Source organism: Artemia franciscana, chromosome 11 (genome assembly GCF_032884065.1).
Source record: "Artemia franciscana chromosome 11, ASM3288406v1, whole genome shotgun sequence".
In the NCBI taxonomy this organism is placed as follows: Eukaryota; Metazoa; Arthropoda; class Branchiopoda; order Anostraca; family Artemiidae; genus Artemia; species Artemia franciscana.
In genome coordinates, this window is record NC_088873.1 from 27730259 (window position 1) to 27748873 (window position 18615).

The 18615-nt window shown below is 35.0% G+C and overlaps 1 protein-coding gene across 5 annotated transcripts in view; it reads left to right on the forward strand.

Annotated features, from left to right (window-relative positions):
* The window catches only part of LOC136033042 (post-GPI attachment to proteins factor 3-like), an 84627-nt gene that overhangs the window by 49422 nt on the left and 16590 nt on the right, over positions 1-18615 (forward strand). For 4 of the 5 annotated variants that reach the window (XM_065713615.1, XM_065713616.1, XM_065713611.1 and 1 more), the window contains exons 2-5: positions 4816-5019; positions 6121-6269; positions 10472-10624; positions 12614-12738. In XM_065713615.1, coding sequence (XP_065569687.1) covers positions 4860-5019; positions 6121-6269; positions 10472-10624; positions 12614-12738 — 587 coding nt within the window. In that variant the 5' untranslated portion in view covers positions 4816-4859. Of the gene's footprint in view, positions 1-2519; positions 2584-4815; positions 5020-6120; positions 6270-10471; positions 10625-12613; positions 12739-18615 lie in introns of those variants that run through there. The other variant, XM_065713612.1, reaches the window with a different exon arrangement.

Consider the following 18615-nt stretch of genomic DNA (forward strand, 5'->3'; position numbering starts at 1 on the left):
TAAAACTACGACCCACTAATTTTCATTATGATTTTCCACCCTACTAAAAACACTTCCCATCCACATAAAAAAAAAACGCCCTCAAAATTGTATAAATCTGGGGGAAGCGTCTGTATTTCCGTTTTCAGGTAATGTGAGTACACCTCACCCGACTTCATTTAAATTTTTTTTTTGAGCAATGGATGCTTTACCACTGTCCTGCCTGCCTCTTGAATCTGTTTTTCAGAAATTGCCTGAATTCGGCTGACATTGGAGGTTGACATGTCTACTGGACGCGTATGGATACTACCACTTGTAAGAGTATTAAATTGGTCTTCAAACTCAGCTCTGAAGACATAAATATTGTGCAAAGCAAAGTTTGCTAAATGAAACTCATTTAAAACAGGGGATGATTCGGCACCACTTTGTCTTGGTTCCGCCGTATCACTGTCACTGTGAGGGGCGGATAATTGATCTTCTAGCACCCTCTCGACCTCGATAGATGGCACTTGGTCTAACAGACTATCTAAAAGTTACGCATTGAGGCCGAGATCGCTCACGAAACTGTCTGGATCAAAGTTTAAGGAACTTATACTAATAGGGCTCACCCCCGCACTATAATCCCCGCTCATGTTTATTTTCCACTGGGACTCTAAATGAATTTTTTGATGAAATTGGACTGTTGATAAAGATTTGTGAACCTAAAAAATAATAAGAGCTTATTCGCTCATTGAAACACTCTTGATTTCATCCTGATAAAGAATTTGAAAGAGAATATATTAGTTAGTTTTTTTAAGTTGAGAGGCTTGCTTTTACTTAAGAGTGAATTTTAAGAGCTAGAAGGAACCCACTACCACCAATAGTTGCAATGACCAAAAATTATTCGATAAATGGACCCCCCAAAGTGACGCTTAGGATGTGTTGAGACCACACTACCAACTAATGGTTTAATGATCAGAAATCATTCCATAAATGGACTCCTAAAGTGACCCTTCCAGTCCATAGATCTTTTACTACTAGTTAAGAATTTAAGACCAGCAATTACCCCATAAATGTGAGTTGAGTACCCCTCTTTACACCTCAGCTACTATAATATTCTAAAGAATCTTAATAAAAGATACTGAGAAGATTTTTGAAAAAAAGAATAAGAAAAAAATTTCTTTTTGCTTATCATTGTGAAATGATTTTATTAGCCTGTAAAGAAAGCTATTTTTTTAGGATGGAACACTTCCATTAACCCTCCCCCCACAGAGGTAGCAAACAAGGCTCCCAACATCCTAGTTATTTTCCAATGCTGAAAAACATTACGTTTTTTTTTACCACCAATACATAAACTTTTGAAAAATATGTCTATAATTTTACTAACGATAGAGTCGGCATCTTGTTTGGTGATTCCCTCGTGCTGAGGGGCTGAAATGCTGGCATTCTGCCTGCTTCTTTGTGGGGGGCACGGAAGGATCGGAAACTAGTGCCATGAGAGTCGAGAGCCGAAGGGGTAGCATTCTTTCCCTCTAATCGGTTTGCGTCTTGGCTGCACGCTTGGAACAGCTTCCGTCCTCATCCTCTTGCTGGAGGGGGGGGGGTGAGGAAGCTCAGAATTTCCCTGAAAAAGAAATTAAATTTTAATTTTTTCATGTAGTAAAAAATACATCTTATTTGATAATTTTGGTAATAAGGTTTCATAAATAGGACTACATGTGGGCTAAATACACGAAAATATACGAGCATTTAAGTAGCATGGAATTTAACATTCAAAAATGACCCCTTCTGCTCCACCAACCTTGACGAGGCCCTAAAGAAAATGCCGTATTGATACGGAAGTATTGGGGCAAACATTAGCAAATGAAGTGAAACCCTAGGGTTAGCAAGTGGAACTTAAACTTTAATTGGGAATAAATGGACTTTTTAACCTTAGTAAGGGGGTAGGCTAAAATGGGATATTTAACGGAAAAATTTGAATTAGCGAATATCACAGACCATAAATATTTTCTTTGCATTTTTGTTTTTTCTATAATGTAGTAAATGATAAACATTCTTTACACTTGAGTAAAGCAAAACAAAAATTAAAAAAAGTTTTTAATGAAGAGTATTTAATTGTAATAGAAGAACATTCTAAAAAAAGAATAAAATCGAGTTTAATAAGCTATGAATAATCGAAAAATATGGCTTCAAATACCCTTCTAGGACAAGTCTATAGATCCATCACTGAAACTCAAAAACCTAACTCCTTTTCAAGATCGTAAAAAGTAGCTAAAGTAGAATTTTTTGGGAGGTTTATCCTACATTGTTTATGACAAACATGTGTAATAATAGACTACTCTACAGGGAGACAGCCACCGAATCAATAAAATAAGTTTAGGGTTACATTTCACCCTATTAAGCGAGGAGGGCTCTCTCAAAATAATTCAATTTTATTGTCAAAAAGACACTTGTTTGCTATTTTTAATTACTATAAAGAAGGAATATTATCCCTGCTCTCATTTAATGTGTAAATAAGTTACAGTAGGTATCTGGTTTATTATAGAATTTAATTTGTTTAGGCGGATATTTTCCAGACGAGAGCAGCTGCTATAAAAGCGAGTCTTTTCGTCCAATTCTTTAACGGTATGTATATTTGATACCTGTCCTACGGTAACTATTTGTGATCTGCCTGGTGGGGTTGTGTGTTAATTGAGAGTTTAATTTAGCAGACAGCGGGATGGCCCTCCCTTATGCAAGGCTGGCTGTTCGCTGGTAGCTAACCCTTACCTGATGCGGAGTATAATTAAAGGTTAGCACAAGTATCTGTTTATCACTTTTTACCCACCTGCTAGAATATGGTTCAAAGTGGTTTAATATGGAACATGAATTTAGTGATAAAATTAAGGCCATTACTTCTCCGATGAAACTTTTCTATGAGGGCAGGGGTTAGGGTTTACTTTTTTATCTAATATAGGGAGTTATATCAGCTCAAGTTTGGGTATGCCCCTCAATTTTTTTGTGGGGGAGGAAGGTATAAGCAGAGGCTTACTTTTTGGCATCTTTGAGACATAATCATTTTTTTTTAATCAAGTGATATCTTTAAAACCTAATACAAGGCTGATGAATTTCCATTTTAGTGCCCGTTTTTGTATGCTTCAGGGACAACAGAAAAACGGGACATTGATTATACCTGGGCCCGTTAGCAGAATAGGAATCAATAGCGAATCATGTGACGGTTCTGTTTTTGGTGAAATAGCGGTACACCCTTCGTTTGTCGTGCTAGTAGAATAACATGCCTCTGTTCCTAGAAGATCAATAGATATCTAGACTCTATAATGGTTCTGGACATAGATAATCGTGGAAAAAATCCCTGTTTGCTAACACGAAAAGGCTATTTGTGTGTGAAGCATGAAAATACTGGGTGATGAACATGTGGGATCATGTCTTTACTGGAGCCCCTGAAGAGTTTTCTCTGGCCTCCGTGGGTTTTTTAAGAAACATACTATTATGTAACATTTGTGTAACTAAACAAACCCTATTACATAGCAACCAAAGAAATTCTGAAGTAAAGAAACCACGGCCCTCGTGGGCTTTTAAACGCTCAAAGAAAGAACTCTCCTTATTACATAACAGACACCTACATCTTTTAGAAAAACATTCCCTATTACGCAACATGTACCTGCGTCTTGAAGAAAACTAAGAACACTTGCGTCTTTAAGGAATCGACGTTAATCTTCTTCGTCATCTTAATCATTAAAGGAAGAAAGGAGTAGTGGCTATGAGGCTTCTGGCAAGCAGAGGGGCCTCACTACTATTAACTCGCATCGCTCCTTACGTTCGTTACCACGAACTGTTTTGAAAGCAATTGCTAATTGTTCTAGACTGTTACAAAGCGTTAGAAAAATTATAGAATTAAGGAAAATTTTGTCTAATTAAAGGTGCTAGCATAAACAAAAATAAAGGAGATTACAGGTTAGATCCCATCTACTATAGTCTATTTATAAATAAAACTGTGACCCCTTTTAATCCTTATAAAGAAGAAAATGTAAGTTCATAAAGTCAACACAATGAAGAATAAAATATTTTTAAGAGAAGTATATTAGCCACAGCAAAATATTTTGTTAAATAATTTATTTTGTATATGAACAGATTTCAGTTTACCATTAAGCGGACTATAAGGAGGATAATTGAAAAAAGGAGACTTTAATAGGTTCATCAAAATATGGTTAATGGGCTATATTTCGGTCGATAGGCCAGTTCACCAGAAACTAGCTAACTTTTTTTTTTGCTTGTCTGCTGATAATTTGACTAACTTTGACTTTGCAGTTACTGCCTCATTAATTGCGATTCCCTCCGAGTCAAGCAGCTTTATATGCAGTCATGAGACAAGAATCTATTGGGACAACTAAATTGTTTTAATTTTTAAATTTATACTATGACTATGTTAGTAAAAGACGAAGCAAGGACCTTGTCAAAAATGAATTTTAATGATGTTATTTCAAATGGAGCATCAAAAATGATGCTAAAGGATTTGCTCCTGATAGCTTTTCCCCTCCAATCATTGATTTATTCTGAAAAAAAAACACCCTCGCAGTGGCGTGATGTATATGAAACTTTTAGGAATTAACTTTTAATAACTGTAAGTCCATAGAAGATGTTTTACGTTTATTGGGGCATTTCAATCCCTTTCCAGTGTAATCGATAATAGATCTTGTGAATATATTTTTTTTGCTAATTTATCTTACTTTTTGTGTTTTTACATTTAATGACAATGCATTACTGACTAATTTACTAATAGAACATGTATACTAAGACGAATCTTTTAATTTTTAAATCATGTTATGTTTTGTTTAACATCTATTTTTGTTTTAATAGGACATATATAGAAGTCTGCAAGGAATGGATCGTAAACGTTGAAAATGCGAGTGCAATCCATAAATGTGATATATAAGCTGATTTTTCTTGTCGGAATTTTGATATTCCTTCCCACGAATACAGAGGCTTCAGCTGGTGATAGAACACAGGCATTTCAAGACTGTTTGTATTTTTGTCGGAGAAATAATTGTACTGCTGACACAGGTATGTATTCTTTTTCTTTTTTAATTATATTGAGTAATAATAAAAAAAGATACCTTTGTCTGCTTTTACCAAGTAATCTGGATACAAATTGAAATGGTATTTTTCCGGACTCATTAACTTCCAACCAGGTAAACTAAATTATGTAAAGCTTTTGCTAAATTATTTTTGGTGCAAGATTTGATAGCTCTAATCTAAAAGAATACCTACAGATTTTGGCTCGGTAGCTTTTCGGCTGTATTTTGGTCAAAATTGCTATTTTGTGGCACAAAATGGTATTAATCTTTGCTTTTCTTTTTTTTTAATTTCCTTTTTTCTTAGATAGAGTACGTTAAAAAGAGAACAGAAATTAAAATTGACGATGGAATCAAATTTAAGATGCAGAAAATACTACAAATTTAAAATGCTTCCTCCCTCTAAAGGCTAGGACGCCATTGACTCTTTGGTCAAAACTATGCGTATTTTGAACAGTGTTGTCTTTCATCATTACATCTGAAAATAGAAATACTCTTCAAATTTCTTGAACACGAAAGGACACTCTTTCTAAAACAAGTGCGTTTTTTTGTAGCTACTTAGTTTTACCATTTCACCAGAGAAGTGTCTTTTTAATCCCCTTATTGATTCCTGTTGCTTGGTTAAAATAATCGTTTTCAATTTATGTGAAAAGTAAAAAAAAATCCTGTGTTTGCCTACAATTTCCAAATATTATTATGTAATTAATGTGTCATTCCTAATTTAATTTACTAGCCAAAATATCGACAAGCCTTGCTATTTTGCATATATGCTTTTAGAAATGCTTCTAAGCAACAATTAGAAGAGTTTAAACATACATTTTGGGGCGGAAAGAGACTCTTAAAACTTGTCATAGGTTTGCAACAAATTCCAGGGTACAAATAGTATTGTTTTTTCTATATTTGTCAGTGCTATCAGGATAACCGAAAGATGTGATTGAGTTGGCTATTTTCATGTTTCTATTATTATAAAGAAAGTTTAGAATCTTATTTGCATGTGTGTTTGGAAATATACATCAGAAGTAGAGGTTCAAGTTGTCTTCTGTTGATGCAGACACAATGAGATGATTTCTCTTATTTCTTTGAATTCCAGATGGTGTTACACATTATGATCGAGTTCAGCCCTTTTATCTAAAAGTTCTCCAGTGGGACTGTGAAGAGGAATGCAAGTATTTTTGTATGTGGTACACTCTTGATAGATTTGCAAAGGGAAGCTATTGGGTTCCTCAATTCTATGGAAAGGTAAAGATTCAATGTATCTTACTAGCTTAGAAAGCTGTAACCTCTATTGCTAGACAGTTAAGCTTTAAGCTAAAGTTGTTTGTAATAGATATATTTTTTTTCATGGCATCATAATAGGAAAAAAGATGTGTTTAAGTGTGTGATACATATACAGAAAGACACACAAATACCCTTAAACATAGGCACAGACAGTCTATGTGTGTGTTTGCGCGTGTGTGTGCGTGCTTGTGTACTCTGCCGGTACAATAGGTGGAAATAATCAAAGTTTTTTAGGGAGGAGTGGGAGCGAAATTAGGGATCTTTTAAGAAGCGAAGACTGAGTCGAAAAACAGAATACACATGTAATACCTTTATAATTTTCTTGGGGGATTGCGTACTCCCTCCCGTATGTTGTTTGTAAATGTGCGGTATTATTCTGAAATCTTTCCTTTTAATCTTATCAGCTATTGCTCAAGAGCCATGAGTATTCTAGGCTTTTCCTTGATTAGTTGTTCTGTACCACCATTTCTTGACGGAAATCATCCAAGAAAAATCTGAGTGCAAAATTCAAAGTGTGACTTTGTTATTGTTATTATTTTTTGTTTTCTGAAAACACTATGACCCTAGTTTAATTTGATTCTAATGCTTACGTGCACTATTTATTGCCTAGCTACTATCTTCAAAATAATTGCAGAAAAACGTTATTGCAGATATAAGACTTCCCTTCGAAATTCGCGTTCATTAATTTGTTTAATCGGTTGGTGGGCCGTAATCTCATACCATCAAGGATTCACGGGAATCCAAGAAAAGTTATAGGGAGGGGTGGGACGCTTTGCATACAAAGATTTATAGGCTTTAATCCCCCAGAATTTATACCTCATAGTGTCTTTTCTAATTACAATTGTGAAGACAGGTCTCTAAAACACCCCAGATGGAGATTCATCCTCTTGAGATGGCTTCAGTAATTTGACGTTTGCAAGATGACTTTTTCGTCCAAATTATCGAAACTAGGCATTTCAGATCAGTTAATTACCTCCTATCTTCACTTTTATGTTTGTTTCTCAACAGAGTTGGATCTGCTATGTCTCCTTTTATAGCTTTCAGTAATAGTTTTATTCAAAAACAAACCTTATCTTTTAAAACAAAGTTGTTCTAGCTGTATCAGTTAAACTGCATCATCTGACTAATTTTCGCATTTTTTAGCTATTTTTCCTGTATTACGGTATCTACCAAATTTATATAGTCCTGTGTCTATGTTTTGTTTTGTGGATATTTCATAAAACAGGAAAGGAATATGGTACGGCGTTTATTTTCTTTTTTAAATATCAGGTTTTCGGTGTTCGAGAATGCCATCAAATCTACCATAATGATGGCTCCTTCATCCGCTTTGAATATGGAATATTGTAATCTATATATATATGTTAATTTATTCTCTTCGTCTCCTTTAGCATGCCCCTTTTGTTATCTAATCACCATCGCCGGATCGCGAAAGAACTGTATAGAATTCCAAATATATTTTTAATTAGAAATTAATTGTATTTAATAACCAACTTTCAAGGTTTTCCCCTCAGTAATTCAGTATTCAGTTGACTGCCTATTTGTAAATGTTATATTCATTGTATTTTTGTCAATCAGTAAATCAATTTACTAATACTAAAACGCTAATACAAACGTACAAAAGTTATTCGGCCCAAGAAGCTTTGCTTGTAAAAGGCCATACAACACAATAATAGAGCAATAAGTGAAGCATAAATAATGCTCTAACTCAAACAATACAAATGAAATAAAGATGAAGGAGAGTAAACACTAGCATACAGTAAAAAAACTGTTAGTAATTATAATAATAGAAATAAGTAGAGACCAAGAAAGTAGAGAAACAGAAAAGACGGAAAAGTTCAGATTAGAACGTCAGAAAAAAAAGAACAAATAAACAAGGACTTAAAAGTTAAGAAGATTTCTGAAAAACAATTTTAAAAAGAATAGGAGAGAGAGATATCAGCGTGCAAAGAATTGCAAAAAGGAGAAACAATAGGAAAAGAGAAAACAGGAAAAATAAAACAAAGAAGAGGGAGAAAAAAATTACTAACCTGGGAAGACCGACAAAAAACTACCTTTACAAAAAGAAATAGAGGGACATCCGGAGGATGGAGCTCAATAATAGAATTAATTGATAAACAGGAGACCTCTGGGCTGCTATAGATGATCGTTTGGGTAAAATAAATCTTCGAGAAGAAGAGCACGTACCTGAGCCTGTCCATGAAAAAAATTTGCTGAAGAGGTGGTGGAAGTGTACTTAGAAAAGCAGAGAACGCTAAATAAAGATTACTTGTATCTACAATACGATCCAGCGGAGCTATTTCACTATTATTATAATGGGCAGAGGAAGGGTAAAGCCGTGGTAGAAGAAAAGTATTCTTCACTGCCCAATTTTTGGGCTCTTTGAAGTGAGCAGGGAAGAGATTAATAAGTATTACCCAAGACAGCGCAACAATAAGAAAGGTAAGGATAAATAAAAGCATAAAAAAGAGAAACCTTAATATTTGGATGAAGAAATGAGTTAACCCGGTGCAACATTGAAGACTGGTGGAGGATTAGGGAACGGGTGTGAGTTATATGCGGAAACAGTCAAATGCACACCAAGAAATTTCACCATAGTAGCTTGTGGTATAATATCGTTCCCATAAGTCAGGGTGTCCTGAAATTGACAGTGGCACTCTTCCGGCTGTTAAAAGCCATACCATTTGACCAGTAACAATCCTTTACTGTATCATGAAGACCTTGAGCTATGGAAGGGGTAGATGGCAGGTCCACTGCAGAAATGAAAAAGTTACTGACATCAGCAAAAACAACGGGGTGGACATGGGGATGAAGATCATCAACAAGATCACTAATGTAGATTAGAAACAACAGTGATCCAAGCACAGAGCCTGTGGGATACCTTTCAATATAGGAAAAATAGAGGAAATACCATTAACCGAAACATACTGAGATCTCCCTGACAGATAAGACCTTAACAATTCTAGTGGGACTCCATTCACTCCAAATTAAGATAGTTTACACAATTTCGATAGTTTCGAAAATTCAAGAAATAGACCCAAAAAACATAAGCCCTTGTCTAATTTAACACACACAAACCCTGTTGCATCTGAAAATGCATGCAAGGCAGAGAAAGTGGGACGAAAACCCTACTGATGGTTTTGTATGGGAGAATCTCCTGTCGTTGTATTAGTACTAAATACAAATGAAGAGAGTCTACAATACACTACTTTTTGAACAACCTTAGAGATGACGGGAAGAAGAGAAATATGTCTATAGTTTGAAATTAGAGATGAATCACCTTTTTTATGCAAAGGTACAACAGTAGCAACTTTAAATAAATGAGGAAAAACACCAGAAGAAAGAGAGAGGTTAGTTATGTGTGAGATGGGGTTAGAAACAAACTGACCAATTTTTTAAGGACATTGTTACTCAGACCAAAGCTTTCAACTGAACGACTGCTTGGAAGTTGAGAAATAATACTAGATTTCTCGGTAGCACTGCATGGGGAAAGGAAAAAAGACTTTTTTGCCGAAGAAAAACAACTTACACTACTCTGGGGTGGAATGAGAACTGGAGAAAGTGTGATGAAATACGAATTGAAGGCACTCACTAAGGATTTTTTGTCCGCAATGGATCCATTAGCCTTCCTTTAAAGGCATGGGGAAGACTATTTGAGTTTCTTGAGGGAAAGAGATTCACTGACTACAGTCCAAACCCTGCGCAAATTCCCCTTACACTCATCAATTCGATGCGAAAAATCCAGCTTTTTGCTGCACGAACTGAAGAAGTGAGCACATTTCTGTAATGTTTATGCTTCAAAAGATCAACCTGTGTCTTACTTTTACATGCAGCCTTGAACAAAGACGCCTTCATATGTGTTGCATTGATCAGACCTCTAGACATCCATGGGAATTCAGGTGTAGAATTCCTTGGCCTCTTTGTAAGAGGAAAATGCTTATCCAACAGAGTTCCCACGTGACACAAAAATAGCCTAGTTGTTCATTCAACATCATTAGCTTCAAGAACACTAGATCAATCATTACTCTGAAGACTGTTTATTAAGTTAGAAATTTCTTTATATGTAACTCTTTATCTGCAAGTTATTTCTTTCTGTTGCATTCATTTAACTTTATTTATGTTGTATGAATATTTGCTTTAATTAATTCGTGATTTATTGATTACAGTGGCCATTTGTCCGGATTTTTGGAATCCAGGAGCCTGCATCCACATTATTTTCCCTCCTGAATCTCTATTCACACGTCAAAATGATAAGAACATTCAGGGGAGATGCCTCAAGAAACACGCCTTTCTTCTATTTCTGGCATATATACTTTTTGGTAAGCCCTTATTATTTTTTCTCTTTTTGTGTGATGAAAGGATATTAATATTTTATCAAAATATTTCTTATTTTAGTTGTAAAATTAAAAAATAACTTTTAGAAAACTCAGATTGTTTTTAGGACTATAAAAAGGAAAATTCAAATTTTTACCAAATACGAGGAGAAAATACAAATTTGGGTTTAGATTTTTTTTTTGATTCTTGAATAAGATTTATTGTTTCCAGATGTGGGAGTAAAAAAAACATGTAAATTAAAAAAAAATGGGTGTTTAATATAATTATTTTTTTTAAACCAAGTTTTTCCGAGGGAAGTAAAGAGCGAAATTGAAACTTAAGACGACAAAAATTATAACTTCACAGCCTATCTAATATCTAGCGATAAAACTACTACAAATAAAGCAACTAATTATGTTTCCCTTTGCTTTTAGGATTATAGAAAACTAGTGCTCTATTGAAAACACAAAAGTCAAGTATTAAACACAGGAATTTGGGAGTGAAAAGTCAGTATTCAATCGAAAACGAACAGAAATTAATTTAAAAAATTTTTCACAAGACTAGTTTTTCAAAGAAAAGTAAACAGCTCCTATAAGCCAAGAATGAACAAAAATAAGGTCAAATAATCTTCAAAACGGAAAACTACTACAAATCACTATCAATAAGTCAATGAAGCTCAAAACGAACAGAAATTACAATAAATAGCCGAGTCACAATCAAAACGAGCAAAAATTAACATGAATAGGACTGATAACCCCTATGCCTTCTCAAGACCAGAACAGAATGGAGTTCTTTGCTTTTCTTTTAAAAACTTGTCTTGTGAATTTTTTTTAATTATTCCTAATTATAAATCCTGCATTTAAAAAAAGGGCAAATTGGATAATATACAATTCTGCCCTGGTGGTTTTGGGGGCATTGCATCCCCTGATGTATAGTTGCTAGACCTTTTTTATTATAAAAAAAAATCAGTAAATCAAACAGAGAGATTGGAAGGCTTGTTGCCTTCCAATCTCTCATCAACATCCCGTCAACATACCTTGAAAGTTTGAAGTTAATACCGTCAGTCGTTCTTTAGGTAGTGCTGATATTCCTTTTTATAACCAGCAATCACATATTGTATATTGATTGTGTTCGGCATCCCTCTCAACATTCTTTTAAAGTTTCATCTTAATGTCCTAAGCTTTTTGGAGACTCAGAATCAAACAAGCCTGCTTTTCCAATAAAAAACCTTTTATGTTAACACTGCACAACTTGATAAATTACAGTCCTCGCCCTAAAGCTGAGGAGGGGGGGGGGTTTAACATTTAGAGCATAGCTTTTTATTTTTGGACTGTTTTGAACAAAATGGCTGTGTCAGATTTTTGATTGAATTCTTGAACTTACAGTTTCCAATTGAACAAGCCCCCACCAAAGTTTATACGACCACTTCTTCCATAAAATAACCTCACATATTAATAAAGGGCAGCTTGCATAACTTACAACCTTTGCCCCGTGGGCTGTAGTTTTTTTTACCGTGGAGGCATATTTCTTTGGCCTTCGTACCATTTTGAACAAAATGGCTATCTAAAAATTTTGATCAGATGCATTTGGAGGAAAAAGGGTGTTAGGTTGGGGGCTGGTTGTCCTCTGATCGCTTTTGACTCTTAAAAAGGGCATTGGAACTTTTGATTTCCAATTAATGAGCCCCTTCCAAAGTATTATATGACCATAAAAAGTGCCTCTGACAAAAGAAGAAGATAAATAAATAAATAATATATTGAAGCCTTATGGCCCTTACTAGTGCATTTCTCCTACGCTAGTGCATTTCTTATGAAAGGATTATCAGTATCAAAACAGATATTACTAACGTAATTTTTTAATTACACTTTTGGTTTATCTCCTTTTTGTTCTCATCAAAAACCCTTGTTGTGGATACGCTTCTCTTATTATGAATCTGTTGAATCCTTAAATAAGTTAAAAGGAAAAAACTTTAATTCTTTTGTTTACCTCCACAGATATGTGTCAACAGTTGGATATGCTCAACAGTTTTCCACGCACGTGACACACCCACAACTGAAAAGCTCGACTATTTGGGTGCTTTTGCCATGGTTCTCTTCTCCCTCTATGCTTTAATTATACGGTTAGTCTTTTTTATTCTTTAAAAAATCTTTTGGTTATATGTAGTATGAATGTGCCAAGACCATTGTGCTAACCTCTTAGCTACTAAGAACTGTGAAAATGAAATGCAATTGTTTGAATTAGTGAAGTAAGATATATATATATATATATATATATATATAATACCCTTGGTTTTATGCATCATATATCTAAGTGTATCCTAAGACTGTCGTCTTAATGCCCTCTTAAAGTACACAAGACAGTAAAAATTAAATGTGGTTATTTGAATTTGTTAAGTTAGGGAGAAAAAAAGAAAGAGAGAGGGAATATTTCTTTCAAGGGATTTTCAGTTCGTCTTAAGTATGTCCGGAATCGATGGTCTCTGAAAATGGTGTCAGGGATATCAAGCACGTGTTTGAATTGTGAAATTTATTTGCACATATTTTAGGGTGGTTTTGATAAAGCTGCCATTGTTCGCTAATTTGTTCACATTGCTTATTTCATTTTTCAAAAAAAAAAAAAATCATCAAGCGGCGTTCACATGCGTGTCTTGTTAGAATCTCATGTTTAGACATGTGTCTGGTCAGAAATCAATGTCTAGACTACTACTGTTTACAAGTAAAATTTCGTGCTTTGCTTGACAAGTCACAGCTAAGCATTCAGTTCTAGACTCTAGAACTCAAAGTCTAGGATTTTCGACTACAGCCAATCAGAATGTGTCAAGCTCCTCTATATTCATCGTTTATGTTTACATTTTTAAATAAGGCGATTTTTTGGCTTGTCTCATTCATTATCTTGTGACAGTAAACACAGGGATTACAATTTGAAACTTTTGCCCGCATAAGCTCTCTTGATTCGCAAGGAATGACAATTGTAATCCATTAGAAACTAAATTTGTAGTATTGGCTAAGCACTGAATTCTTCTTGGGAACGATAGTTACCTAGACATTGATTTTTGGCCAGACACGTGTCTATATATGAGATTATAGCTAGACACGCATGTGAACGCCGCATTAAAGCAATTTAATGAAAAGTGACAGTTTGTGGAAGATAATTTTTTTTCTCTAGATAGAATATTGAATTGCTTTCACCATCTCGTCAAGTGTAAACTTTGGTAAGCACCTCAAATACAAGTCCATTGATAATGACAAAAGTTATTGTAACCAGCAAATGTTACTTAGTTGAAGGTAACCTCGAGCCCACGTTATGATAGAGTACGCCTAAGCCCAGTTTTTAAGACCCTCCCTCAAATAACTGATGAACCCTGATGAAGTAGGGTGGACATCTGATTGCAGTTCCTATAGATCACGATAGTCAAATATTGGCAACTATTATTACGTATAAACTAATATAAATGTTAGGAAAAGGCAATGACATGCTTCGTTTTATTATTCAGAGTGATGAAAATGTCAAATTTATGACTATATTTCTTTTTTTGAATGGGGTTTATTTATCTAAATATAACAAAAACCTCAAGTTAAGGTTGTTTAAGTAAATAATCACTCCACTAGGTTTAAATATATGTCAACTTGTACAAGGTGACAACCTTCAACCACCAAAGAAAACAAATTTTCTGTGGACTTCTTATCTTCAATTTATCAAACCAAAAAAAAAAAAAAAAAAAAAAAAAAAAAAAATCATACAAGTCTTTGTTTCAATTTTTGTAAAAGTGAAGAAACCAGAAAACTCTTTATCCACCCTTTTCATAAATCCAGAATCACAGCATTTTAACAGCTTTTTATTAACCGATAGAGCGAATTGGGAAAGATGTCAAACAGATGATAGTCATGAAAGTTTGTGACAACATCAAACTTAAGCCTCTCACCGAACAGATCAAAGTGACCAAACTTCTGACGAAAACACCTGATATTTTGTAACAGAAGAGGACTGTTGTTTGGCAATAATCTTGTCAATTCTCATTGAACATAAAACTAATCTTATGTGGTATAAAGCGTGGCGGTACTATGACACTCATATCCCTGTGGTTTAGGTCATCTCTTTCATGGTTTATAAGACGATTTTCAAGGTATTACGTCGGCGGACCACAGTAACGAGCAATTTATAGTTTGTGAAATTTAAGATACAAATACGAAATCCAGGATTTAAATGCAAGCTTCTCTATTTAAGTATGAAATACATTGTCGGTTGGGTATTGGGAAATGACATTTACTATACTATTTGGGAATAATTTTTATATATAACTAATATAACCTGATTCTGACTTAGGCTCTACTAAAATTATTTAACCCATCACCATAGGCGTTGTTTGGTCGAGGGGGGGGACTGAAAAAAAATATTTTCAAATTTCAAATTCGCACTATTCTTCCAGTACATAATATTTTATTCAATTATTCCATGCTCGTTTTCAATAAGAAAAAAAAAATCCAAAAATGAAGGCTCATTACACTTCCTGATATGTTCCACATTAAAATTTATGCAAATTTACTGCCTTAGAAACTTCCAATTCCACGCTATAGACCCTAGAGTCTTATAATCAAGAAAACCAGTATCCATAGTTAATGACAAAATTGCAAATCTGCTCTACTCTTCCTATTTTGCAATGTTTCTTCGGGTTAGCTTTTTTCCTGATATTTAAGATTCTGTTACTCCGTAAGATCTTTGAGTTCAAGATTAGATTTCTTTGTTTTAAAATTTTCGAAAGTGAATATGGATGCACCGCCTACATCTGCAAATAAAACAGAAATGGAATCATTGAAAAATAAGAAGGTAGAGAACATAAGATACAGTTATGTAAGTTTCATCTTCCGAATGAAAAAGAAAAGTAAGTTATTGAAAAAGAACATAAGACTTGCTGCTCTTTATAATAATTAAATAAAAAAAACAAGTTTTTTAAATGAAAGTAAGGAGCGACATTAAAACTTAAAACGAACAGAAATTACTCCGTATATGAAAGGGGCTTTTCCTTCTCAACGCCCCGCTCTTTACGCTAAAGTTTGACTCTTTCTCTTAACTCTACATTTTAAAACAGTAAAAAACTTTAGCGTAAAAAGCGGGGCGTTGAGAAGGGAAAGCCCCTTTCATATACGAAGTAATTTCTGTTCGTTTTAAGTTTTAATGTCGCTCCTTACTTTCATTTAAAAAACTTCTTTTTTTAATTTAATTTCTGAACGTTTTTGAATCAATGCATGTTTTGATTTTGGTTCTCCGCAGAGGAATTATTAAAACGAAATTTGTTTATTTATTTTTTTTTTGGCTAAATGGCTTTCTCATAATTTTGATCGAGTGGTTTTGAGAAAAAAAGAGGGGGGGAGGAAACCTAGTTGCCCTCCGATTTTCGGTTAATTAAAAAGACAACTAGAACTTTTAATTTTTTACGATTCTTTTTATAAGTAAAAGATATACGTAACTTATAAATTAGCTTACGTAAAGAACTTTTGTATTCTTATGTTTTTATTACATATTTGAAGGGGTTCGCCCCCTCGTCAATACCTTGCTCTTTACACTAAAGCTTGTCCCAATTCATTAAGAATGACCCCTGAATCACAAAAGCCGCAGAATAAATAGTTGAAATTACTAAAAATACTTTGGCGTAAAGAGCGAGGTATTAGGAGGAGATGAGCCCCTCATATGGGTAATAATTTCTGTTCGTTTTAAGTTTTAATGCTGCTGCTTACTTCCAGCTGGAAAAAAACTTTTTCATTGTTTTTTTTTAAGTAATGCTAGTAAATCCTGCGCTCCCTTAATGGGAATTTTCTTCCCCCATGACAAATTCATCGATGGAAAGTTGCCCCAGCATATCCCCCTCTTCTCAACCCCTGCCTCCAACCAAAAAATCCTCCTGAAAACGCCTGTACACTTCCCAATAACCATTATTATATGTAAGCACTGGTCGAAGTTTTGAACTTGTAACCCCTCCCACGGGGACTGTGGGGGAGTAAGTCGTCCCCAAAGACATAGTTATAAGGTTTTTCGACTACGCTGAATAAAATGGCTGTCTCAGAATTTTGATCCGTTGATTTTGGTAAAATAATTAGCGTGGGAGGGGGCCTAGGTGCCCTCCAATTTTTCGGTCACTTAAAAATGGCACTAGAACTTTTCATTTCCGTTAGAATGAGCCCTCTTGCAACATTCTAGGACAACTGGGTCAATACGATCACCCCTGAAAAAAAAAAAAAAAAAAAAAAAAAAAAAAAAAAAAAAAAAAAAAAAAAAAAAACTCGCATCCGTGATCTGCCTTCTGGCAAAAAATATAAAATTCCACATTTTTGTTGATAGGAGCTTGAAACTTCTACAGTAGGGTTCTCTGATACGCTGAATCTGATGGTTTGATTTTCCTTAAGATTCTATGACTTTTAGGGGGTGTTTTCCCCTATTTTCTAAAATAACGCAAATTTTCTCAGGTTCGTAACTTTTGATGGGTAAGACTAAACTTGATGAAACTTATTTATTTAAAATCAGCATTAAAATGCGATTCATTTGATGTAGCTATTGGTACCAAAATTCCATTTTTTTAGAGTTTTGGTTACATTGAGCCGAGTCGCTCCTTACTACAGCTCGTTACCACAAACTGTTTGATATTCGTTCTATAACTAGATAGGTCAAATTGGTTGTAGTTTGATCATGGAAGTCGGTAGAGAATAGGAGGGATATGCTCCAGGTATCATTCAATTGTTTTAATTTTGTTTCCAATTTCTAATCGAACCCCCAGTAACGCTCTAAATTCTTATTTGTAACTAGCTGTTGGGGTGGTGCTTCGTGCCACCCCAACACCTAGTTGGTGGGTGCGCTTCGCGGCCCCAAGCCCCCCCGCGCGCGTAAGTCGTTACGCGCCATATTAGTTACGCGCCATTGTAGTTGTGTCCCTGTGTCCCACCTGTGAGTATAGATAGATATATATATATATTTTTAACTACGTAAAACTTGCGAATATACAACATTCTTGGTTGTCCCATTGTCTGTGCATATAAATAGATTGTCAGGTTTACCGACTCTTGAACATGCAACATATAATTGTCCATGGGAAAAACAATCTGTATTCAGATCTACACCTCATTATTCTAATGATTACCCTTGAGCTTTGTTGATGGTGATTGCTAATCGAACATTCCCTGTGTCCCCGTCGTCATTTATGTATCTCCCTGTGCCCCCCGATGTCCCCTTTGTTATTGTTTCCCTGTGTCCCGGTCGTCATTTCTGTCCCGGTGTCCCAGTCTGTAATTTCTCTTTGAGTGTCGCGGTCGTCATTTATATTCCCTGTGTCCCGGTGTCCCGATCGTCATTTGTTATATTCCCTGTGTCCTGCTCGTCATTTGTGTCCCGGTGCTTTGTTGATGGTGATTGCTAATCGAACATTCCTTGTGTCCCGGTCGCTTTCTCTTTGAGTGTCCCGGTCGTCATTCATATTCCCTATGTCCCGGTCGTCATTTGTGTCCCGATGTCCCGGTCTGTAATTTCGTCAGTCGACAAACATGACGTCAGTCGACACACAAACATGACGTCAGTAGACAGACACACAGACAAACAACTTATTTATATATATATATATATACTAGCTGTTGGGGTGGCGCTTCGCGCCCCCCCCCCAAGCCCCCCCGCGCGCGTAAGTCGTTACGCGCCATATTAGTTACGCGCCATTGTAGTTGTGTCCCTATGTCCCACCTGTGATATATATATATATATATATATATATATATATATATATATATATATATATATATATATATATATATATATATATATATATGTTTTTAACTACGTAAAACTTGCGAATATACAACATTCTTTGCTGTCCCATTGTCTGTGCATATAAATAGATTGTCAGGTTTACCGACTCTTGAACATGCAACATATAATGGTCCATGGGAAAACAATCCGTATTCAGATCTATACCTCATGATTCTAATGATTGCCCTTGAGCTTTGATGGTGATTGCTAATCG